General features: G+C 47.5%; 1 protein-coding gene across 1 annotated transcript in view; it reads right to left on the minus strand.

Moving 5' to 3' along the window:
- Positions 1–25,134, minus strand: part of DEAF1 (DEAF1 transcription factor) — a 103,539-nt gene that overhangs the window by 56,150 nt on the left and 22,255 nt on the right. The window contains exons 5-8 of the mRNA XM_038765182.1: positions 21,352–21,491; positions 11,564–11,629; positions 6,311–6,437; positions 2,375–2,500 (exon numbers count right to left, since the gene is read on the minus strand). Coding sequence (XP_038621110.1) covers positions 2,375–2,500; positions 6,311–6,437; positions 11,564–11,629; positions 21,352–21,491 — 459 coding nt within the window. The remainder of the gene's footprint in view (positions 1–2,374; positions 2,501–6,310; positions 6,438–11,563; positions 11,630–21,351; positions 21,492–25,134) is intronic.

Genomic DNA, 25,134 nt, shown 5'->3' on the forward strand with positions numbered 1-25,134 from the left:
TACCTCCCGTCCCTTCTGTCCTTCTCCAGCCCAGCCCGCACCCTCCGCTCCTCTGCCGCCGCTCACCTCCTCACTTACTTGTACATATTTATTTTATTGGGTTAATATGTTTTGTTTTGTTCTCTGTCTCCCCCTTCTAGACTGTGAGACTACTGTTGGGTAGGGACTGTCTCTAGATGTTGCCAACTTGTACTTCCCAAGCGCTTAGCCCAGTGCTCTGCACCCAGTAAGCGCTCAATAAATACGATTGATTGATTGATTGATTCTCTGGGCCTCCGTTACCTCATCTGTCAAATGGGGATGAAGACTGTGAGCCCCACGGGGGACAACCTGATATCCCTGCATCAACCCCAGTGCTTAGAACAGTGCTTGGCAAATAGTAAGTGCCTAACGAATACCATCACCATCATTACCATCACTGTTATTAATAATAATAATAATGGTATTTATTAAGCGCTTACTATGTGCAAAGCACTGTTCTAAGTGCTGGGGAGGATACAAGGTGATCAGGTTGTCCCACAGGGGGCTCACAGTCTTCATCCCCATTTTACAGATGAGGTAACTGAGACGCAGAGAAGTGAAGTGACTTGCCCAAAAGTCACACAGCTGGTAAGTGGCGGAGTCGGGATTTGAACCCATGACTTCTGACTCCCAAGCCCGGGCTCTTTCCACTGAGCCACGCTGCATCTAGCTTTACTTCTACTTGTTCTGATGACTCGACACCTGACCACACGTTTTGTTTTGTTGTCTGTCTCCCCCCTCTACACTGTGAGCCCGCTGTTGGGTAGGGACCCGCTCTATATGTTGCCAACTTGGACTTCCCAAGCGCTTAGTCCAGTGCTCCGCACACAGTAAGCGCTCAATAAATACGACTGAATGAATCCCCATTTTCCAGGTGAGGGAACTGAGGCCCAGAGACTTGCCCAAAGTCACCCAGCTGACAAGTGGCAGGGCCGGGATTTGAACCCCTGACCTCTGACTCCAAAGCCCGGGCTCTTTTCCACTGAGTCACGTTGCTTCTCATTATTATTATTATTAAGGGGATCAATCAATCAATCAATCGTATTTATTGAGCGCTTACTGCGTGCACAGCACTGTACTAAGCGCTAGGGAAGTACAAGTTGGCAATATATAGAGACGGTCCCGACCCAACAGTGGGCTCACAGTCTAGCCCTTGGTGAGGGCCAAGTTCCTCGTCGACGCGGAGGGGAGGCGGATAGGGAACTGAAGAGCCTTAATCAGGGAAGGTCTCTCGGAGGCGTAGGGCTTGCCATCATCATCAATCGTCATCAATCGTATTTATTGAGCGCTTACTATGTGCAGAGCACTGTACTGGCCACGGCGTCCCTGTGGGACCTTGAAAGCCCGCGTGGGACAACCTAATCGCCTTGTATCTCCCCCATCGCTCAGAACAGTGCTTGGCACACGGTAAGCGCTTAACAAATACCATCATCATCATTATTATTATTACTATCATTATTACAACTAGATTTGGGGGCACGTATTCACGATGTGCAGCCAGCACGTGGGACTCTCTATCACAAATAAGGTTACTGATTCGCAATTAAATTCTCAGTTAAATGCACAGTCAGCCCAGTAAGATGTCGCTAATTCTTATCAATTTGCAAACCGAGTCATTCTTGGTAAAACCCCAGAGGATTCATTCATTCAATCGTATTTATTGAGCGCTTATTGTGTGCGGAGCACTGGACTAAGCGCTCGGGAAGTAGAAGTTGGCAACATATAGGGACGGTCCCTACCCAATGACGGGCTCACAGGCTAGAAGGGGGAGACAGACGACAAAACAAAACATGTGGTCGGGTGTCATCAGAACAAATAGAAGTAACTATTGCAGCAGCGTGGCTCAGTGGAAAGAGCCCGGGCTTTGGAGTCGGAGGTCATGGGTTCAAATCCCGGCCCCACCACTTATCACCTGTGTGACTTTTGGCCCAGTCACTTCACTTCTCCGCGCCTCAGTTACCTCATCTTGCAAAATGGGGATGGAGACTGTGATCCCCCCCGTGGGCCAACCTCATCACCTTGTTAACCTCCCCAGCGCTTAGAAAAGTGCTTTGTACTTAGTAAGCGCTTAATAAATGCTATCATTATCACTGACAAAATAAATAGAATAGTAAATATGTGCAAGTTCATCTCGGAAATCATTTAAAAGAGCAGAAAGTTGCCACAGCAAATAATCTTCGAGACCGTGAGCCCGTCGTTGGGTGGGGACCGTCTCTCTAGGTTGCCGACTTGGACTTCCCAAGTGCTCCGCACATAGTAAGCGCTCAATAAATCCGACTGAAAGAAAGAAAGAAAGCCGGGGGGGCGGTTACCGGCGGGCCTTCCGCGCGCCGCCGTCTGCCCGGGTACTCACCGGCAGGGCCGGTGAAGACGTCGCCCTGGGCTGGGCTTTCCGAGATGATGGCCGTGGCCTCCACGGTCGATGCCCGGTCAAAAGTCAGCGCGCCGGAGGTAGTGATCTGTCCGGGGGTCACCGTGACTGCAAAGAGCGGCAGAAATGGGGGGCTGCCCGGACTAAGCCCCCCTTTCCCTCGTCTTCCCCTCCCTTCTGCGTCACCCTCTCTCCCTTCGCTCTTCCTCCGCCCCTCACCACCTTTGCCCTTCTCCATCATTTACTCATTTCCACTGATGTCCATCTCCCCCCTCTAGACTGTAAGCTCGTCGTGGGCGCGGAATGTGTCCGTAATACTGGGCTCCTACAAGTACCCTGCTCTGTACACAAACTAGCTGTGTACACAAACTTCCCCACGTCCTCCCCCTGGCCTGGAATGCCCTCAATCCCTCTGCCCATCCGCCAAGCTCGCTCTCTTCCTCCCTTCAAGGCCCTACAGAGAGCTCACCTCCTCCAGGAGGCCCTCCCAGACTGAGCCCCTTCCTTCCTCTCCCCCTCGTCCCCCTCTCCATCCCCCCATCTTACCTCCCTCCCTTCCCCACAGCACCTGTATATATGTATATATGTTTGCACATATTTATTACTCGATTTCATCATCAATCGTATTTATTGAGCGCTTACTATGTGCAGAGCACTGGACTAAGCGCTTGGGAAGTACAAATTGGCAACGTATAGAGACAGTCCCTACCCAACAGTGGGCTCACAGTCTAAAAGGGGGAGACAGAGAACAAAACCAAACATACTAACAAAATAAAATAAATAGAATAGATTTGTACAAGTAAAATAAATAAATAAATAAATAAATAGAGTAATAAATCTGTACAAACATATATACATATAAACAGGTGCTGTGGGGAAGGGAAGGAGGTAAGATGGGGGGGATGGAGAGGGGGACGAGGGGGAGAGGAAGGAAGGGGCTCAGTCAATATTTATTTATTTATTTTACTTGTACATATCTATTCTATTTATTTTATTTTGTTAGTATGTTTGGTTTTGTTCTCCATCTCCCCCTTTTAGACTGTGAGCCCACTGTTGGGTAGGGACTGTCTCTAGATGTTGCCAACTTGTACTTCCCAAGCGCTTAGTCCAGTGCTCTGCACGCAGTAAGCGCTCAATAAATACGACTGATTGATTGATTAGTACGGTGCTCTGCACACAGTAAGCGCTCAATAAACACAACTGAATGAATAGTGGAGAAGCAGCGTGGCTCAGTGGAAAGGGCCCGGGCTTGGGAGTCAGGGGTCGTGGGTTCAAATCCCGGCTCCGACAACTGCCAGCTGGGGGACTTTGGGCAAGTCACTTCACTTCTCTGGGCCTCAGTTCCCTCATCTGGAAAATGGGGACGAAGACTGTGAGCCCCACGTGATCACCTTGTATCCTCCCCAGCACTTAGAACAGTGCTTTGCACATAGTAAGTGCTTAACAAATGCCATTATTATTATTATTATTATTGTTATTATTATTATTATTATTACTCTCCCCCCTTCAAGGCCTTATTGAAGGCCCATCTCCTCCAAGAGGCCTGCCCTGCCTTCCTCTTCTGCCACTCCCTTCTGTGTCACCCGAACTCGCTCCCTTTACACATCGCCCCCCTCTCAGCCCCTCACGACTTATGCCCGAATCCCTAATTTATTCATCTCTATTAATGTCTCCCCCTCTAGACGGTAAGCTCGCTGTGGGCATGGAATGTGTCTGTTACAGTGCAGAGAAGCAGCGTGGCTCAGTGGAAAGAGCCCGGGCTTTGGAGTTGGAGGTCATGGGTTCAAATCCCGCCTCTGCCACTTGTCAGCTGGGGGACTTTGGGCAAGTCACTTCACTTCTCTGGGCCTCAGTGACCTCATCTGGGAAATGGGGATGAAGACTGTGAGCCCCATGGGGGGCAACCTGATCACCTTGTATCCTCCCCAGCGCTCAGAACAGTGCTTTGCACATAGTAAGCGCTTAACAAATGCCATCATCATCATCATTATTATTATTATTATTATTATTATTATTATTACTCTCCCTCCTTCAAGGCCTTATTGAAGGCCCATCTCCTCCAAGAGGCCTGCCCTGCCTTCCTCTTCTGCCACTCCCTTCTGTGTCACCCGAACTCGCTCCCTTTGCTCATCGCCCCTCTCTCAGCCCCTCACGACTTATGCCCGCATCCCTAATTTATTCATCTCTATTAATGTCTCCCCCTCTAGACTGTAAGCTCGCTGTGGGCACGGAACGTGTCTGTTACAGTGCAGAGAAGCAGCGCGGCTCAGTGGAAAGAGCCCGGGCTTTGGAGTTGGAGGTCATGGGTTCAAATCCCGCCTCTGCCACTTGTCAGCTGGGGGACTTTGGGCAAGTCACTTCACTTCTCTGGGCCTCAGTGACCTCATCTGGGAAATGGGGATGAAGACTGTGAGCCCCATGGGGGGCAACCTGATCACCTTGTATCCTCCCCAGCGCTCAGAACAGTGCTTTGCACAGAGTAAGCGCTTAACAAATGCCATCATCATTATTATTATTATTATTATTATTATTATTATTATTATTACTCTCCCTCCTTCAAGGCCTTATTGAAGGCCCATCTCCTCCAAGAGGCCTGCCCTGCCTTCCTCTTCTGCCACTCCCTTCTGTGTCACCCGAACTCGCTCCCTTTGCTCATCGCCCCTCTCTCAGCCCCTCACGACTTATGCCCGCATCCCTAATTTATTCATCTCTATTAACGTCTCCCCCTCTAGACTGTAAGCTCGCTGTGGGCACGGAACATGTCTGTTACAGTGCAGAGAAGCAGCGTGGCTCAGTGGAAAGAGCCCGGGCTTGGGAGTTGGAGGTCATGGGTTCAAATCCCGCCTCTGCCACTTGTCAGCTGGGGGACTTTGGGCAAGTCACTTCACTTCTCTGGGCCTCAGTGACCTCATCTGGGAAATAATAATAATAATAATAATAATAATGGCATGTTAAGCGCTTACTATGTGCAAAGCACTGTTCTAAGCGCTGGGGAGGTTACAATAATAATAATGATGATAATGGCATTTGCTAAGCACTTACTATGTGCAAAGCACGGTTCTAAGCGCTGGGGAGGTTACAATAATAATAATAATAATAATGATGATGATGGCATTTGTTAAGCGCTTACTATGTGCAAAGCACGGTTTTAAGCGCTGGGGAGGTTACAATAATAATAATAATAATGATGATGATGGCATTTCCTAAGCACTTACTATGTGCAAAGCACTGTTTTAAGCACTGGGGAAATGGGGGGTGAAGACTGTGGGCCCCCCGTGGGACAACCTGATCACCCTGTAACCTCCCCAGCGCTTTAGAACAGTGCTTTGCGCATAGTAAGGGCTTAATAAATGCCATTATTATTATTATTATTATTACTCTTACAAGTACATAGTGCACTGCTCTGCACACAAACTGGTACTCTCCCCCCTTCAAGGCCTTACTGAAGGCCCACCTCCTCCAAGAGGTCTTCCCTGATTTCCTCTTCTCCCACTCCCTCCGGCGTCTCCCTGACTCGCTCTCTCTTTATTCATCCCACTTACGTCCACATCCGTCATTTTTTTTTATTTCCCTTCATCAATCAATCGTATTTACTGAGCGCTTACTGCGTGCAGGGCACTGTACTAAGCGCTTGGGAAGTACAAGTCGTCATGTCTGCCTCCCCCTCTGGACTGGCAGCTCGGCGTGGGCAGGGACCACGTCTGTTGGTTGTCGTATCATCCTCTCCCGAGCGGTTTATCCAGCGCTCTGAGCACCGTAAGCGCTCAATAAATACCTCTGGTCTCTAGACGGTCCTCTAGACGGTCAGCTCGTCGTGGGCAGGGAATGTGCCTGTTCTATGGCCCTCTCCCAAGCGCTTAGCTCAGTGCCCTGCGTACAGCAGATGCTCCGTAAATCCCATTCCCTGACTTGACTTACATGTGGTGGCACTTGCTGCGGGGAGCAAAGTGATGTTTTTGGAGGAATCCTTCTTCACGGCGGCGGAAGACATTTCATTTTCCTTCTTGCGTCGTTTATAAGGCACAAACAGCCTTACCGGGCCACTCTGAGGACAAAGGGAGAGTCTCGGTTGTTACTATACGATGGCATCTAATAATACGATGGCATTTATGTTATGTTCTCTTCTATCTACACCAGAGCTTATTCTGGTGCCTGGCAGAGAGTAAGCGTTTAATAGATATCGCACAAATATCGCACAAAAACAAAAAAACAAAAAAAAGGAAGCGTTTCCTTCTCTTCTGTCTACGCCAGCGCTTATTCTGGTGCCTGGCAGAGTAAGCGTTTAATAGATACCGTACAAAAACAAAAACCAAATAAAAGGAAGCGTTTCTTTCTCTTCTATCGACACCAGCGCTTAATCCAGTGCCGGCACAGAGTAAGCGTTTAAAAGATACCGTACAAAACCAAAGGACAAAATAAAAGGAAGTGTTTCCTTCTCTTCTATCTAAGCCAGTGCTTATTCTGGTGCTTGGCACAGAGGAAGCATTTAATAGATACCGCACAAAAACAAAAAACAAATAAAGGAAGCGTTTCTTTCTCTTCTATCTACACCAGCGCTTAATCCAGTGCCGGCACAGAGTAAGCATTTAAAAGATACCGTACAAAACCAAAGAACAAAATAAAAGGAAGTGTTTCCTTCTCTTCTATCTAAGCCAGTGCTTATTCTGGTGCTTGGCACAGAGGAAGCGTTTAATAGATACTGCACAAAAACAAAAAACAAATAAAAGGAAGCGTTTCTTTCTCTTCTATCGACACCAGCGCTTAATCCAGTGCCGGCACAGAGTAAGCGTTTAAAAGATACCGTACAAAACCAAAGGACAAAATAAAAGGAAGTGTTTCCTTCTCTTCTATCTAAGCCAGTGCTTATTCTGGTGCTTGGCACAGAGGAAGCGTTTAATAGATACCGCACAAAAACAAAAAACAAATAAAGGAAGCATTTCTTTCTCTTCTATCTACACCAGCGCTTAATCCAGTGCCGGCACAGAGTAAGCGTTTAAAAGATACCGTACAAAACCAAAGGACAAAATAAAAGGAAGTGTTTCCTTCTCTTCTATCTAAGCCAGCGCTTATTCTGGTGCTTGGCACAGAGGCAGCGTTTAATAGATACCGCACAAAAACAAAAAACAAAAAAAGGACGCGTTTCTTTCTCTTCTATCTACACCAGCGCTTAATCCAGTGCCGGCACAGAGTAAGCGTTTAAAAGATACCGTACAAAACCAAAGGACAAAATAAAAGGAAGTGTTTCCTTCTCTTCTATCTAAGCCAGTGCTTATTCTGGTGCTTGGCACAGAGGAAGCGTTTAATAGATACCGCACAAAAACAAAAAACAAATAAAGGAAGCATTTCTTTCTCTTCTATCTACACCAGCGCTTAATCCAGTGCCGGCACAGAGTAAGCATTTAAAAGATACCGTACAAAACCAAAGAACAAAATAAAAGAAGTGTTTCCTTCTCTTCTATCTAAGCCAGTGCTTATTCTGGTGCTTGGCACAGAGGAAGCGTTTAATAGATACCGCACAAAAACAAAAAACAAATAAAGGAAGCGTTTCTTTCTCTTCTGTCTACACCAGCGCTTAATCCAGTGCCGGCACGGAGTAAACGTTTAACAGACACCGTGCAAAACCAAAGAACAAAATAAAAGGAAGTGTTTCCTTCTCTTCTATCTACGCCAGTGCTTATTCTGGTGCTTGGCACAGAGGAAGCGTTTAATAGATAACACACAAAAACAAAAAACAAAAGGAAGCGTTTCCTTCTCTTCTATGTATGCCAGCGCTTAGTCCGGGGCCTGGCACAGAGTAATTAACAGATACTGTCCAAAAACAAAAAACAAAAAAAAAGGAAGCGTTTCCTTCTCTTCTATCTATGCCAGCGCTTATTCTGGTGCCTGGCAGAGTAAGCGTTTAATAGATACCGTACAAAAACAAAAAAACAAAAAAAGGAAGCATTTCTTTCTCTTCTATCTACACCAGCGCTTAATCCAGTGCCAGCACGGAGTAAGCGTTTAACAGATACCGTGCAAAACCAAAGAACAGAATAAAAGGAAGTGTTTCCTTCTCTTCTATCTACACCAGCGCTTATTCTGGTGCTTGGCACAGAGTAAGCGTTTAATAGATACCGCACAAAAACAAAATAAAAAGAAAGGAAGCGTTTCCTTCTCTTCTATCTATGCCAGTGCTTAGTCCGGGGCCTGGCACAGAATAAGTGTTTAACAGATACTGTCCAAAAACAAAAACAAAAAAAAAAAAAGGAAGCGTTTCCTTCTCTGCTATCTACACCTGCGCTTATTCTGGTGCCTGGCACAGAGCAAGCATTTAATAGATACCGTACAAAAACAAAAAACAAAGTAAGGAAGTGTTTCCTTCTTTTCTATCTACACCAGCGCTTAGTCCAGTGCCGGCACAGAGTAAGCGTTTAACAGATACTGTACAAAACCAATGAACAAAATAAAAGGAAGTGTTTCCTTCTCTTCTATCTATGCCAGAGCTTATTCTGATGCTTGGCACAGAGTAAGCGTTTAATAGATACTGCGCAAAACCAAAAAACAAAAAAAGGAAGCGTTTCCTTCTCTTCTATCTATGCCAGCATTTAGTCCAGGGCCTGGCACAGAATAAGTGTTTAACAGATACTGTACAAAAAAAAAAAAAAAAAAGGAAGCGTTTCCTTCTTTTCTATCTACACCAGCGCTTAATCCAGTGCCGGCACGGAGTAAGCGTTTAACAGATACCGTGCAAAACCAAAGAACAAAATAAAAGGAAGTGCTTCCTTCTCTTCTATCTACACCAGCGCTTATTCTGGTGCTTGGCACAGAGTAAGTATTTCTTTATTTTATTTGTACATATTAATTCTAATTATTTTATTTTGTTAATATGTTTTGTTTGGTTCTCTGTCTCCCCCTTCTAGACTGTGAGCCCACTGTTGGGTAGGGACTGTCTCTATATGTTGCCAACTTGTACTTCCCAGGCACTTAGTACAGTGCTCTGCACACAATAAGTGCTCAATAAATACGATTGAATGAATGAATGAATTTAACAGATACCGTACAAAACCAACACACAAAAAAAGGGAAGCATTTCCTTCTCTTCTATCTACACCAGCGCTTAATCCAGTGCCGGCACAGAGTAAGCGTTTAACAGATACCGTACAAAATGAAAGAACAAAATAAAAGGAAGTGTTTCCTTCTCTTCTATCTATGCCAGCGCTTAGCCTGGGGCCTGGCACAGAGTAAGCATTTAACAGATACCATTCAAAACCAAAAAAAATATAAAAAGGAAGCGTTTCCTTTTCTTCTATCTACACCAGCGCTTAATCCAGTGTCTGGCACAGAGTAAGCGTTTAACAGATACCATACAAAACGAAAGAACAAAATAAAGGAAGCGTTTCCTTCTCTTCTACCTACACCAGCGGTTAATCCAGTGTCTGGCACAGGGTAAGCGTTTAACAGATACCATACAAAAGCAAAAAACAAAAAAAGGGAAGCGTTCCCTTCTCTTCTATCTACACCAGCGCTTAATCCAGTGCCTGGCACAGAGTAAGCATTTATAAGATACTGTACAAAACCAAAAAACAAAAAAAAGGAAGTGTTTCCTTCTCGTCTATCTACGCCAGCGCTTAATCCAGTGCCTGGCACAGAGTAAGCATTTAGAAGATACTGTACAAAGCCAAAAAACAAAAAAAAGGAAGCGTTTCCTTCTCTTCTACCTACACCAGCGCTTAATCCAGTGTCTGGCACAGAGTAAGCGTTTAACAGATACCGCACAAAACCAAAAAACAAAAAAAAGGAAGCGTTTCCTTCTCTTCTATCTACACCAGCATTTAATCCAGTGCCTGGCACAGAGTAAGCATTTATAAGATACTGTACAAAACCAAAAAACAAAAAAAAGGAAGTGTTTCCTTCTCGTCTATCTATGCCAGCGCTTAATCCAGTGCCTGGCACAGAGTAAGCGTTTAAAAGATACCGTACAAAGCCAAAAAAAAGGAAGCGTTTCCTTCTCTTCTATCTACACCAGAGCTTAATGCAGTGTCTGGCACAGAGTAAGCATTTAACAGATACCGCACAAAACCAAAAAACAAAAAAAAGGAAGCATTTCCTCCTCATCTATCTACACCAGCGCTTAATCCAGGGTCTGGCACAGAGTAAGCGTTTAACAGATACCGTACAAAACCAAAAAATTAAAAAAAGAAGCATTTCCTTCTCTTCTATCTACACCAGCGCTTAATCCAGTGTCTGGCACAGAGTAAGCGTTTAACAGATACCGTACAAAAACAAAAAACAAAAAAAAAAAGGAAGCGTTTCCTTCTCTTCTATCTACACCAGTGCTTAATCCAGGGTCCGGCACAGAGTAAGTGTTCAACAGATACCATACAAAACCAAGAAACGAAAAAAAAGGAAGCGTTTCCATCTCTTCTATCTACACCAGCACTTAATCCAGTGCCTGGCACAGAGTATGCGTTTAACAGATACCATACAAAACCAAAAAATTAAAAAAAGGAAGCATTTCCTTCTCTTCTATCTACACCAGCGCTTAATCCAGTGTCTGGCACAGAGTAAGCGTTTAACAGATACCATACAAAACCAAAAAACAAAAAAAAGAAAGCGTTTCCTTCTCTTCTATCTACACCAGCGCTTAATCCAGTGCCTGGCACAGAGTGAGCGTTTAACAGATACCGTACAAAACCAAAAAGCAAAAAAAAGGAAGCGTTTCCTTCTCTTCTATCTACACCAGCGCTTAATCCAGTGCCTGGCACAGAGTAAGCGTTTAACAGCGCTCAATAAATACGACTGAATGAATGAATGAATGAACAGATACTGTACAAAACGAAAGAACAAAATAAAAGGAAGCATTTCCTTCTCTTCTATCTATGCCAGCACTTAGTCTGGGGCCTGGCACAGAGTAAGTGTTTAACAGATACCAAACAAAACCAAAAAACCAAATAAAAGGAAGCATTTCCTTCTCTTCTATGCCAGCGCTTAGTCTGGGGCCTGGCACAGGGTAATCAATCAATCAATCATATTTATTGAGCGCTTACGGTGTGCACAGCACTGTACTAAGCGCTTGGGAAGTACAAGTTGGCAACCTATAGAGATAGTCCCTACCCAAGTGTTTAACAGATACCATACAAAACCAAAAAACAAACAAAAAAAAGGAAGCGTTTCCTTCCGGGTTTTACTCACTAGAGTCATATCATCGCAGCAGGCGGCACAAGTGCAGGAGGCAGCGTGAGGGTTTAGGATCCCATCCTGAAATTGGAAAAACATGGGGAGAGAATTAGAAACTCTCGCCGATCCACTAGATTCAGGCCGGCGGGGGAGAGGGGCGACGTATCAAGAGATAATAATAATAATAATGATGGCATTTGTTAAGCGCTTACTATGTGCAGAGCACTGTTCTAAGCGCTGGGGTGGGGGGGAATACAAGGTGATCAAGTTGTCCCACGGGGGGCTCACAGTCTTAATCCCCATTTTCCAGATGAGGGAACTGAGGCTCAGAGAAGTGAAGTGACTTGCCCAAGGTCACACAGCAGACATGTGGAGGAGCCGGGATTCGAACCCATGACCTCTGGCTCCAAAGCCCGTGCTCTTTCCACTGAGCCACGCTGCTTTGGGCCTAGTCGGCGAGGAGACTTGAGGCCTGGGCCGGGCTTATAATGATAATAATAATAATGATGATGGTATTTATTAAGCGCTAACTACAAGCCAAGCACTGTTCTAAGCGCTGGGGGAGATACAAGGTAGTCAGGCTGCCCCACGGGGGGCTCCCAGTCTTCATCCCCATTTTAAAGATGAGGTCACTGAGGCCCAGAGAAGTGAAGTGACTTGCCCAAAGTCACACAGCTGACAAGTGGCAGAGCCAGGATAATAATACTAATAATAATAATGATGATGATAGCATTTATTAAGCGCTCACTATGTGCAAAGCACTGTTCTAAGCGCTGGGGAGGCTACAAGGTGAACAGGTTGTCCCACGGGGGGCTCCCAGTCTTAATCCCCATTTTACAGATGAGGTAACTGAGGTGCAGAGAAGTGAAGTGACTTGCCCAAAGTCACACAGTTGGCAATGGGCGGAGCCGGGATTTGGACCCTTAATGAGGCCCAGAAAAGTGAAATGACTTGCCCAAAGTCACACAGCTGACAATTGGCGGAGCCGGGATTTGAACCCATGACCTCTGACTCCAAAGCCTGGGATCTTTCCACTGAGCCACGCTGCTTCCTGATGACCTTGTATCTCCCGCAGTGCTTAGAATGGCACTTGGCACATAGTAAGCGCTTAACAAATACCGTCATTATTATTATTAGCACCTGTATATATGTTTGTACAGGTTTATTACTCTATTTATTTCACTTGTACATACTTACTATTCTATTTATTTTGTTAATGAGGTGCATCTAGCTTTACTTCTATTTATTCAGATGACTTGGCACCTGTCCACATGTTTTGTTTTGTCGTCTGCCTCCCCCTTCTAAATAAATAAATAATAATAAATAATGTTGGCACTTGTTAAGCGCTTACTATGTGCCAAGCACTGTTCGAAGCGCTGGGGGGGGATACAAAGTGATCAGGTTGTCCCATGTGGGGTTCACAGTCTTAATCCCCATTTTACAGATGAGGTAACTGAGGCTCAGAGAAGTGAAGTGACTTGCCCAAGGTCACACAGCAGACATGTGGCGGAGTCGGGATTCGAACCCATGACCTCTGACTCCGAAGCCCGGGCTCTTTCCACTGAGCCACGCTGCTTCTCGACTGCTTTTAGACTGTGAGCCCGCTGTTGGGTAGGGACCGTCTCTATATGTTGCCAACTTGGACTTCCCAAGCGCTTAGTCCAGTGCTCTGCACACAGTAAGCGCTCAATAAATACGATTGAATGAATGAATGAACCTCTGACTCCAAAGCCCGGGCTCTTTCCACTGAGCCACGCTGCTTCTCAAGGTAGTCAGGTGGTGCCACGTGGGGCTCCCAGTCTTCATCCCCATTTTAAAGATGAGGTAACTGAGGCTCAGAGAAGTTAAGTGACTTGCCCAAGGTCACACAGCAGACATGTGGCGGGGTCGGGATTTGAACCCATGACCTCTGACTCCAAAGCCCGGGCTCTTTCCACTGAGCCACGCTGCTTCTCGACTGCTTCTAGACTGTGAGCCCGCTGTTGGGTAGGGACCGTCTCTAGATGGTGCCAACTTGGACTTCCCAAGCGCTTAGTCCAGTGCTCTGCACACAGTAAGCGCTCAATAAATACGACTGAATGAATGAATGAATGAATGAATGAACCTCTGACTCCAAAGCCCGAGCTCTTTCCACTGAGCCACGCTGCTTCTCAAGGTAGTCAGGTGGTCCCACGTGGGGCTCCCAGTCTTCATCCCCATTATAAAGATGAGGTAACTGAGGCTCAGAGAAGTGAAGTGACTTGCCCAAGGTCACACAGCAGACATGTGGCGGAGTCGGGATTCGAACCCATGACCTCTAACTCCAAAGCCCGGGCTCTTTCCACTGAGCCACGCTGCTTCTCGACTGCGAGCCCACTGTTGGGTAGGGACCGTCTCTAGATGTTGCCAACTTGGACTTCCCAAGCGCTTAGTCCAGTGCTCTGCACACAGTAAGCGCTCAATAAATACGATTGAATGAATGAATGAATGAACCTCTGACTCCAAAGCCCGGGCTCTTTCCACTGAGCCACGCTGCTTCTCAAGGTCCCACGTGGGGCTCCCAGTCTTCATCCCCATTTTCCAGATGAGGTCACTGAGGCCCAGAGCAGTGAAGTGACTTGCCCAAAGTCACCCAGCTGACAAGTGGCAGAGCCGGGATTAGAACCCAGGACCTCTGACTCCCAAGCCCGGGCTCTCTCCACTGAGCCACGCTGCTTCCCGTCCTCACGGTTACCGTTCAGCCAGTCGATCGGATTTTTGGAGCGCCGACTGTGTGCGCAACATTGGCCCAAGCGTTGGGAGCGGACAATAAAACAGACACATTCCCTGCCCACAGTGAGCTGGTAAAGGGCCGGTCGGCTTAATGATAACGAGGGTATCATCGTTAAGCACTCACTATGTTCCAGGCACTATTCAAAGCGCTGGGGCAGATCATCATCATCAATCGTATTTATTGAGCGCTTACTGTGTGCAGAGCACTGTACTGAGCGCTTGGGAAGTCCAAGTTGGCAACATAGAGAGACAGTCCCTACCCAACAGCGGGCTCACAGTCTAAAACGGGGAGACGGAGAACAAAACCAAACATACTAACAAAATAAAATAAATAGAATAGATATGTACAAGTAAAATAGAGTAATAAATATGTACAAACATATATACATATATACAAATAATTAATAATAATAATGGCATTTATTAAGCGCTTACTATGTGCAAAGCACTGTTCTAAGCGCTGGGGAGGTTACAAGGTGATCAGGGTGTCCCACGTGGGGCTCACAGTCTCCATGCCCATTTTCCAGATGAGGTCACTGAGGCCCAGAGAAGTGAAGCGACTTGCCCCAAGTCACCCAGCTGACAACTGGCGGAGCCGGGGTTTGAACCCGTGACCTCTGACTCCAAAGCCTGGGCTCTTTCCACTGAGCCACGCTGCTTCTCTATAGTATTATGAATAATAATAATCAATAATCATAATAATGGTATTTGTTTAAGCGCTTACTATGCGCAGAGCACTGTCCTAAGCGCTGGGGAGGTTACAAGGTGATCGGGTTGTCCCACGGGGGGCTCACAGTCTTCATCCCCATTTGACAGATGAGGGAACTGAGGCCCAGAGAAGTGAAGCGACCTGCCCAAAGTCACACAGCTGACAAGTGGCTTCTAGACTGTGAGCCCACTGTTGGGTCGGGACTGAGGAGGCCTTCCCAGACTGAGCCCCTTCCTTCCTCTCCCCCTCGTCCCCCTCTCCATCCCCCCATCTTACCTCCTTCCCTTCCCCACAGCACCTGTATATATGTATATATGGTTGTACATATTTATTACTCTATTTATTTATTTATTTATCTTACTTGTACATTTCTATCCTATTTATTTTATTTTGTTGGTATGTTTGGTTCTGTTCTCCGTCTCCCCCTTTTAGACCGTGAGCCCACTGTTGGGTAGGGACTGTCTCTATGTGTTGCCAATTTGTACTTCCCGAGTGCTTAGTCCAGTGCTCTGCACATAGTAAGCGCTCAATAAATACGATTGATTGATTGATTGATTGACCGTCTCTAGATGTTGCCAACTTGGACTTCCCAAGCGCCTAGTACAGTGCTCTGCACATAGTAAGCGCTCAATAAATACGATTGATTGATTGATTGACTGACCGTCTCTAGATGTTGCCAACTTGTACTTCCCAAGCGCCTAGTACAGTGCTCTGCACATAGTAAGCGCTCAATAAATACAATTGATTGATTGATTGACTGACCGTCTCTAGATGTTGCCAACTTGTACTTCCCAAGCGCCTAGTCCAGTGCTCTGCACACAGTCAGCGCTCAATAAATATGATTGAATGAAGGAGTGGGAGAAGAGGCAGTAAGGGCGTAGGGAAGGCCTCTTGGAGGAGAGGGGCCTTCAGTAAGGTTTTGAGGTGGGGAGAGATGTTTGTACATATTTTTATACTCTATTTCTTTATTTATTTAATTTATTTGTACATATCTATTCTATTTACTTTATTTTGTTAGTATGTTTGGTTTTGTTCTCTGTCTACCCCCTTTTAGACTGTGAGCCCACTGTTGGGTAGGGACTGTCTCTATATGCTGCCAATTTGTACTTCCCAAGCGCTTAGTCCAGTGCTCTGCCCATAGTAAGCGCTCAATAAATACGATTGATGATGATGATGATGATCATTTGTCAGATATTAAGAGGGAAGGTGTTTCTGGCCAGAGGCAGGACATGGGTAAGTGGTTGGTGGTGATATAGATGAGATCGAGGTACAGCGACTAGGTTGGCAGTAGAGGAGCAAAGTGCGTAGGAGAGCAGTGAGGTAAGGTAAGAGGGGGCAAGGAGATTGAGTGCTTTAATCAATCAATCAATCAATCGTATTTATTGAGCGCTTACTGTGTGCAGAGCACTGGACTAAGCGCTTGGGAAGTCCAAGTTGGCAACATCTAGAGCCGGTCCCTACCCGACAGAGGGCTCACGGTCTAAAAGGGGGAGACGGAGAACAAAACCAAACATACTAACAAAATAAAATAAATAGAATAGATATGTACAAATAAAATAAATAAATAGAGTAGGAGGGAGGGCATTCCGGGCCAGGGGGAGGACGTGGGCCGGGGGTCGACGGCGGGATGGGCGAGAAGGAGGCCCGGGGGGGAGGTGAGCGGGGGCAGAGGAGCGGAGGGTGCGGGCTGCGATGGAGGAGGACAGAAGGGACGGGAGGGAGGAGGGGGCCAGGTGGGAGCGGGCAGCAGGACCCTTCCTTGGGCAGAATGGAGGAGCGGGCACAGAGGGTGACCAGATTTCCAATTCAGCCCTTTCTTCTCCGGCTTTGGCTGAAGGAAACCCAACCAAAGCCCAGCAGATCAACCCCGGGCCTGGGACTAGGAAGGACCTGGGTTCAAATCCCAGCTGTGTGACTTTGGGCAAGTCACTTCACTTCTCTGGGCCTCAGTGGCCTCATCTGGTAAATGGGGATGAGGACTGGGAGCCCCCCGTGGGACAAACTCACGCCACATGGCTGCTGTGGGACCTTGGACAAGTCACTTCACTTCTCTGGGCCTCAGTTCCCTCATCTGGAAAATGGGGATGAAGACTGGGAGCCCCCCCGTGGGACAAACTCATGCCACATGGCTGCTGTGGGACCTTGGACAAGTCACTTCACTTCTCTGGGCCTCAGTGACCTCATCTGGAAAATGGGGATGAAGACTGGGAGCCCCCCGTGGGACAAACTCACGCCACATGGCTGCTGTGGGACCTTGGACAAGTCACTTCACTTCTCTGGGCCTCAGTTCCCTCATCTGGAAAATGGGGATGAAGACTGGGAGCCCCCCGTGGGACAAACTCACGCCACATGGCTGCTGTGGGACCTTGGACAAGTCACTTCACTTCTCTGGGCCTCAGTGACCTCATCTGGTAAATGGGGATGAAGACTGGGAGCCCCCCGTGGGACAAACTCACACCACATGGCTGCTGTGGGACCTTGGACAAGTCACTTCACTTCTCTGGGCCTCAGTGACCTCATCTGGAAAATGGGGATGAAGACTGTGAGGCCCCCGTGGGACAACCTCACGCCACATGGCTGCTGTGGGACCTTGGACAAGTCACTTCACTTCTCTGAGCCACAGTTCCCTCATCTGTAAAAAGGGGATTAAGACTGTGAGCCCCACGTGGGACAACCTGATCACCTTGTATCCCCCCAGTGCTTAGAACAGTGCTTTGTACATAGTAAGCTCTTAACAAATGCCATCATTATTATTATTACCTTGTATCCCCCAGCGCTTAGAACAGTGCTTTGCAATAGTAAGCGCTTAACAAATGCCATCATTATTATTATTATTACCTTGTATCCCCCCAGCACTTAGAACGGTGCTTTTTGCACATAGTAAGCGCTTAACAAATGCCATCATTATTATTATTATTACCTTGTATCCCCCCAGTGCTTGGAACAGTGCTTTGCACATAGTAAGTGCTTAACAAATGCCATCATTATTATTATTATTACCTTGTATCCCCCCAACGCTTAGAACAGTGCTTTTTGCACATAGTAAGCGCTTAACAAATGCCATCATTATTATTATTACCTTGTATCCCCCCAACGCTTAGAACAGTGCTTTTTGCACATAGTAAGCGCTTAACAAATGCCATCATTATTATTATTACCTTGTATCCCCCCAGCGCTTAGAACAGTGCTTTGCACATAGTAAGCACTTAACAAATGCCATCATTATTATTACCTTGTATACCCCCCAGCGCTTAGAACAGTGCTTTGCACATAGTAAGCGCTTAATAAATGCCATCATTATTATTATTATTACCTTGTATCCCCCCAGCGCTTAGAACAGTGCTTTGCACATAGTAAGCGCTTAACAAATGCCATCATTATTATTATTATTACTTTGTATCCCCCCAGCGCTTAGAACAGTGCTTTTTCCACATGGTAAGCGCTTAACAAATGCCATCATTATTATTATTATTACCTTGTAACCTCCCCAGCACTTACAACAGTGCTTTGCCCATAGTAAGTGCTTAATAAATGGCATCATTATCATTATTATTATTATCTACAAGCTGTATTAGCTTGTAGCTATAATTATATTTGTTCTGACGATTTTGACCTGTCTACGTGTTTTTTTTTTCTGTTGTCTGTCTCCCCCTTCGAGACTGTGAGCCTGTTGTTGGGTAGGGACCGTCTCTAGATGTTGCCGACTTGTACTTCCCAAGCGCTTAGTACAGTGCTCTGCACCCAGTAAGCGCTCAATAAATACCATTGAATGAATTGAATGATTGAACGATTGAATGAATGAATGAATCTACCCCAGTGCTTAGAACAGTGCCTGCCACATAGTAAGTGCTTAACAAATACCATTAGTATGATTACTATTATCATTACTCCTAATCGGCTGGATCCCAGGGTCCCTTTTTTAAATTTTATTTATAGTATTTGTTCTGCACCTACTACTGCTATTTGTTGCTACTCCTATGGCTCTTCCTTGATTCAAACGTATTTATTGAGCACTTACTGTGTGCAAAGCACTGCCTCGTCCCCCTCTCCATCAACCCATCTTACCTACTTCCCTTCCCCACAGCACCTGTATATACGTATATATATATATGCTTGTACATATTTATTACTCTATTTATTTATTTATTTTACTTGTACATATCTATTCTATTTATTTTATTTTGTTTTATTTATTTATTTTATTTTGTTAGTATGTTTGGTTTTGTTCTCCGTCTCCCCCTTTTAGACTGTGAGCCCAATGTTGGGTAGGGACTGTCTCTAGATGTTGCCAACTTGGACTTCCCAAGCACTTAGTACAGTGCTCTGCACATAGTAAGCGCTCAGTAAATACGATTGATGATGATGATGATGCTTTCCTCCTCCGTCTACTACTATTCACAGAGAGGAATAAGCCAGAGGTTTCTGGGACAAGGAAACTGCTGACTCTGCTCAGGACCCCCCTTTTTTGTTACAGTATTCGTTAGGCGCTTACTATGTGCCAGGTACTGTACTAAGTGTTGGGGTAGATGCCGGATAATCGGGTTGGACACAGTCCCTGTCCCACAGGGGGCTCATAGTCTTCATCCCCATTGCACAGATGAGGGGACTGAGACCCAGAGAAGTGAAGCGACTTGCCCAAGGACACCCAGCAGACAAGTGGCGGAGCCGGGATTAGAACCCAGGTCCTTCTGACTCTCAGGCCCCGGGGTCTAGCCGCTAGGCCACACGACTTCTCTTGGGAGGAGAGCCTGGTTCCTTAGATGGAAGTTGGGGATTTGGGGGACTATGGGCCCAGAGTGGGGAGGGGACAGGAGGGTGGGAGAGGGAATGAGAGGGAAGGGGATGGAAGATGGGGATGGCAGAGCAGAGAATAGGAGGGAAGGGGAAGGGAGGGAATATGAGAGGAGGGAATGTGAGAGGAGGGGAGGGGGAATGTGAGGGAAGAGGAAGGAATGTGAGGGGAGGGAATAAGGGGGAAGGGAGGGGAGGGAATGGGAAGGGAGGGAATGAGAGGGGAGGGGAAGGAATGGGAAGGGAGGGAAGAGAATGGGAAAGGAGGGAACAGAATGGGAAGGGAGGGGAGGGGACGGAATGTGAGGGGAGGGCATGAGAAGGGAGGGAGGAAATGGGAAGGGAGGGAAGAGAATGAGAAGGGAGGAAAGGGGAGGGAGTGAGAGGGGAGGGGTTGGGAGGGAATGAGAGGAGAAGGAATGGGATGGAATGGGAGAGGAGGAGAGGAAAGGGAAGGGCAGAGAAGGGAATGGGAGTGAAGGGAACAGGAAAGGAGGAAATAGGAAAGGAGGGGAGAGTATGAGTGGGGAGGGGAGGAAAGGGGAGAGGAGAAAGGGGAGGGGAGGAAAGGGGAGGGGAGGGAATGGGAAGGGGGGAAAGGCTGGGAAGGGAGGAGAGGGAATGAGAAAAGAGCGGAAAGGCTGGGAACGGAGGGGAGGGAAGGGGAGGGAAGGGGGGGAATGTGAAGGGAGGGAATGAGAGGGGAGGGGAAGGAATGGGAAGGGAGGGAAGAGGATGGGAAAGGAGGGAACAAAATGGGAAGGGAGGGGAGGGGACGGAATGTGAGGGGAGGGCATGAGAAGGGAGGGAGGGAATGGGAAGGGAGGGAAGAGAATGAGAAGGGAGGAAAGGGGAGGGATTGGGAAGGAATGAGAGGAGAAGGAATGGGATGGAATGGGAACGGAGGAGAGGAAAGGGAAGGGCAGAGAAGGGAATGGGAGAGAAGGGAACAGGAAAGGAGGAAATAGGAAAGGAGGGGAGAGTATGAGTGGGGAGGGGTGGAAAGGAGAGAGGAGAAAGGGGAGGGGAGGAAAGGGGAGGGGAGGGAATGGGAAGGGAGGGGAAAGGCTGGGAAGGGAGGAGAGAGGGAATGAGAAGGGAGGGGAAAGGCCAGGAAGGGAGGGGAGGGAATGTGAGGGAAGGGGAGGGAATGTGAAGGGAGGGAATGAGAGGGGAGGGGAAGGAATGGGAAGGGAGGGGAAGGAATGGGAAGGGAGGGAAGAGAATGGGAAGGGAGGGAAGAGAATGGGAAGGGAGGGAACAGAATGGGAAGGGAGGGGAGGGGACGGAATGTGAGGGGAGGGCATGAGAAGGGAGGGAGGGAATGGGAAGGGAGGGAAGAGAATGAGAAGGGAGGAAAGGGGAGGGATTGGGAAGGAATGAGAGGAGAAGGAATGGGATGGAATGGGAGAGGAGGAGAGGAAAGGGAAGGGCGGAGAAGGGAATGGGAGTGAAGGGAATAGGAAAGGAGGAAATAGGAAAGGAGGGGAGAGTATGAGTGGGGAGGGGAGGGAAGCAGAGGGGAGGTGAGTGGAGGGGGTGTTGCGGTGACCTGAATGAGGCACTGCAGCGGTCTCCCGGCGTAGCGGATGCTCCGTTTCCAGTCCTTGCTGCTGGCTCTGCCGGCCATGGCTTCGAACTCGGTGGGGCTGTACCAGGTCTCGCCCTGCTTGATGCAGCGACCGCGTCCGCCTGCAAGAAGCCACGGGCCGGGGGCCGGCTCGGGGGGGCCCGCTCGGGGGGGGCCGCTCGGGAGCCCCCAGCCCCGGGCCCCCGCCCACAGCACCCATTCCCTGCCCTGGCTACTCTGTGGGCACGGCGAGGTGCCCGCAGGGACCGTGAGCCCGCCCTTGGGTAGGGACCGTCTCTAGATGTTGCCAGCTTGGACTTCCCAAGCTCTTAGTCCAGTGCTCCGCACACAGTAAGCGCTCAGTAAATACGACTGACTGATTGATTGATTGATTGAGGTGCGGCCGGCTGGAGCAGACGGTGGCGGGGAATGAGTCTGAGGCCTCGGTTGGCCTTTCTCGAGCGCTCAGGACAGTGTGTTGTGCCCAGCCGGTGCTCAATAAATTCACTCATTTCGTTCATTCAATCGTATTTATTTGAGCGCTTACCGTGTGCAGAGCACTGGACTAAGCGCTTGGGAAGTCCAAGTTGGCAACAGATAGAGACGGTCCCTACCCAACAGCGGGCGCACAGTCTAGAACACCACTGCCGCCTCACAACCCTCCTTTCTCTAGTTTTTTAAAAATGGCATTCTATTTATTCTGATGGTGTTGACGCCCATCTACTTGTTTTGTCGTCTGTCTCCCCCTTCTATCAATCAATCATATTTACTGAGTGCTTACTGTGTGCAGAGCACTGTACTAAGCGCTTGGGAAGTCCAAGTTGGCAACATCTAGAGACGGTCCCTTCCCAACGGCGGGCACACAGTCTAGAACACCACCGCCGCCTCACAACCCTCCTTTCTCTAGTTTTTTAAAAATGGCATTCTATTTATTCTGATGGTATTGACGCCCGTCTACCTGTTTGGTCGTCCGTCTCCCCCTTCTATCAATCAATCGTATTTACTGAGCGCTTACCGTGTGCAGAGCACTGTACTAAGCGCTTGGGAAGTCCAAGTTGGCAACATCTAGAGACGGTCCCTACCCAACGGCGGGCGCACAGTCTAGAATCCCACCGCCGCCTCACAACCCTCCTTTCTCTAGTTTTTTAAAAATGGCATTCTATGTATTCATCATCAATCGTATTGAGCGCTTACTATGTGCAGAGCACTGTACTAAGCGCTTGGGAAGTACAAGTTGGCAACATATAGAGACAGTCCCTACCCAACAGTGGGCTCACAGTCTAAAAGTCTATTTATTCTGATGGTATTGACGCCCATCTACCTGTTTGGTCGTCTGTCTCCCCCTTCTATCAATCAATCGTATTTATTGAGCGCTTACTGCGTGCAGAGCACTGTACTAAGCGCCGGGTACTTCTAGACTGCGAGCCCGTTGTTGGGGAGGGACCGTCTCTAGATGTTGCCAACTTGTCAGCATCATCATCAATCGTATTTATTGAGCGCTTACTGTGTGCAGAGCACTGGACTAAGCGCACCAAGCGCTTAGTCCAGTGCTTTGCACACAGTAAGCGCTCAATAAATATGACTGACTGACTGAATGAATGTTAAGAACTGATTTTATACCTTGTATCTACCCCAGTGCTTAGAACAGTGCTTTGCACATAGTAAGCGCTTAACAAATGCCATCATTATTATTATTATTATTATTATTATTATGCCATGCACTGCTTTAAGCGCTGGGGTACATATGAGCTGATCAGGTTGGACACAGTCCCTGTCCCACGTGGGGCTCACAGTCTTCATCCCCACTTGACAGATGAGGTCACTGAGGTCCAGAGAAGTGAATAATAATAATGATGGTATTTATTACGCGCTTACTATGTGCCAAACACTGTTCTAAGCACTGGGGTAGATACAAGGTAATCAGGTTGTCCCATGAGGGGCTCACAGTCTTCATCCCCATTTGACAGACGAGGGAACTGAGGTCCAGAGAAGTGAATAGTAATAATAATAATGGTATTTATCAAGCGCTTACTATGTGCCAAGCACTGTTCTAAGCACTGGGGTAGATACAAGGTAATCAGGTTGTCCCACGAGGGGCTTACAGTCTTCATCCCCATTTGACAGAGAAGGGAACTGAGGCCCAGACCAGTGAATAATAATAATAATGATGATGATGGTATTTATTAAGTGCTTTTACTATGTGCCAAGCACTGTTCTAAGCAGTGGGGGAGATACAAGGTAATGAGGTTGTCCCACGTGGGGCTCACGGTCTTCATCCCCATTTTACAGATAAGGGAACTGAGGCCCAGAGAAGTGAATGATAATAATAATAATGATGATGGTATTTATTAAGCGCTTACTATGTGCCAAGCACTGTTCTAAGCACTGGGGTAAATACAAGGTAATGAGGTTGTCCCACGTGGGGCTCACGGTCTTCATCCCCATTTTACAGATAACGGAACTGAGGCCCAGAGAAGTGAATAATAATAATAATAATGATGATGATGATGGTATTTATTAAGTGCTTACTATGTGCCAAGCACTGTTCTAAGCAGTGGGGGAGATACAAGGTAATGAGGTTGTCCCACGTGGGGCTCACGGTCTTCATCCCCATTTTACATATAAGGGAACTGAGGCCCAGTGAAGTGAATAATAATAATGATGGTATTTATTAAGTGCTTACTATGTGCCAAGCACTGTTCTAAGCACTGGGGTAGATACAAGGTAATCAGGTTGTCCCATGAGGGGCTCACAGTCTTCATCCCCATTTTACAGATAAGGGAACTGAGGCCCAGAGAAGTGAATAATAATAATAATAATGATGATGATGGTATTTATTAAGTGCTTACTATGTGCCAAGCACTGTTCTAAGCCTCATGTGGGGCAGGGACTGTGTCCTACTTGATTAATGTGTATCTCCCTCAGTACTTAATTCAGTGCCTGGCACATAGTATGTGCTTAACAAATAATAATAATAATAAGTGAAGTCACTTCACTTCTCTGGGCCTCAGTTCCCACATCTGTAAAATGGGGATGAAGACCGTGAGCCCCACATGGGACAACCTCATTACCTTGTATCTGCCCCAGTGCTTAGAAAAGTGCTTGGCACATAGTACCTGTGTACCGGTGACCTCATTCGCTCCCACGGCTTCAACTATCATCTTTACGCTGATGACCCCCAGATCTCCATCTCTGCCCCTGCTCTCTCCCCCTCCCTCCAGGCTCGCGTCTCCTCCTGCCTTCAGGACATCTCCACCTGGATGTCCGCCCGCCACCTAAAGCTCAACATGTCGAAGACTGAGCTCCTTGTCTTCCCTCCCAAACCTTGTCCTCTCCCTGACTTTCCCATCTCTGTTGACGGCACTATCATCCTTCCCGTCTCACAAGCCCGCAACCTCGGTGTCATCCTCGACTCCGCTCTCTCATTCACCCCTCACATCCAAGCCGTCACCAAAACCTGCCGGTCTCAGCTCCGCAACATTGCCAAGATCCGCCCTTTCCTCTCCATCCAAACCGCTACCCTGCTCGTTCAAGCTGTCATCCTAGCCCATCTGGACTACTGCACCAGCCTTCTCTCTGATCTCCCATCCTCGTGTCTCTCCCCACTTCAATCCATACTTCATGCTGCTGCCCGGATTATCTTTGTCCAGAAACACTCTGGGCATATTACTCCCCTCCTCAAAAACCTCCAATGGCTACCAATCTGCGCATCAGGCAGAAACTCCTCCCCCTGGGCTTCCAGGCTGTCCATCCATCCATCCATCC

The sequence above is a fragment of the Tachyglossus aculeatus genome, chromosome 22, assembly GCF_015852505.1.
Source record: "Tachyglossus aculeatus isolate mTacAcu1 chromosome 22, mTacAcu1.pri, whole genome shotgun sequence".
NCBI lineage: Eukaryota > Metazoa > Chordata > Mammalia > Monotremata > Tachyglossidae > Tachyglossus > Tachyglossus aculeatus.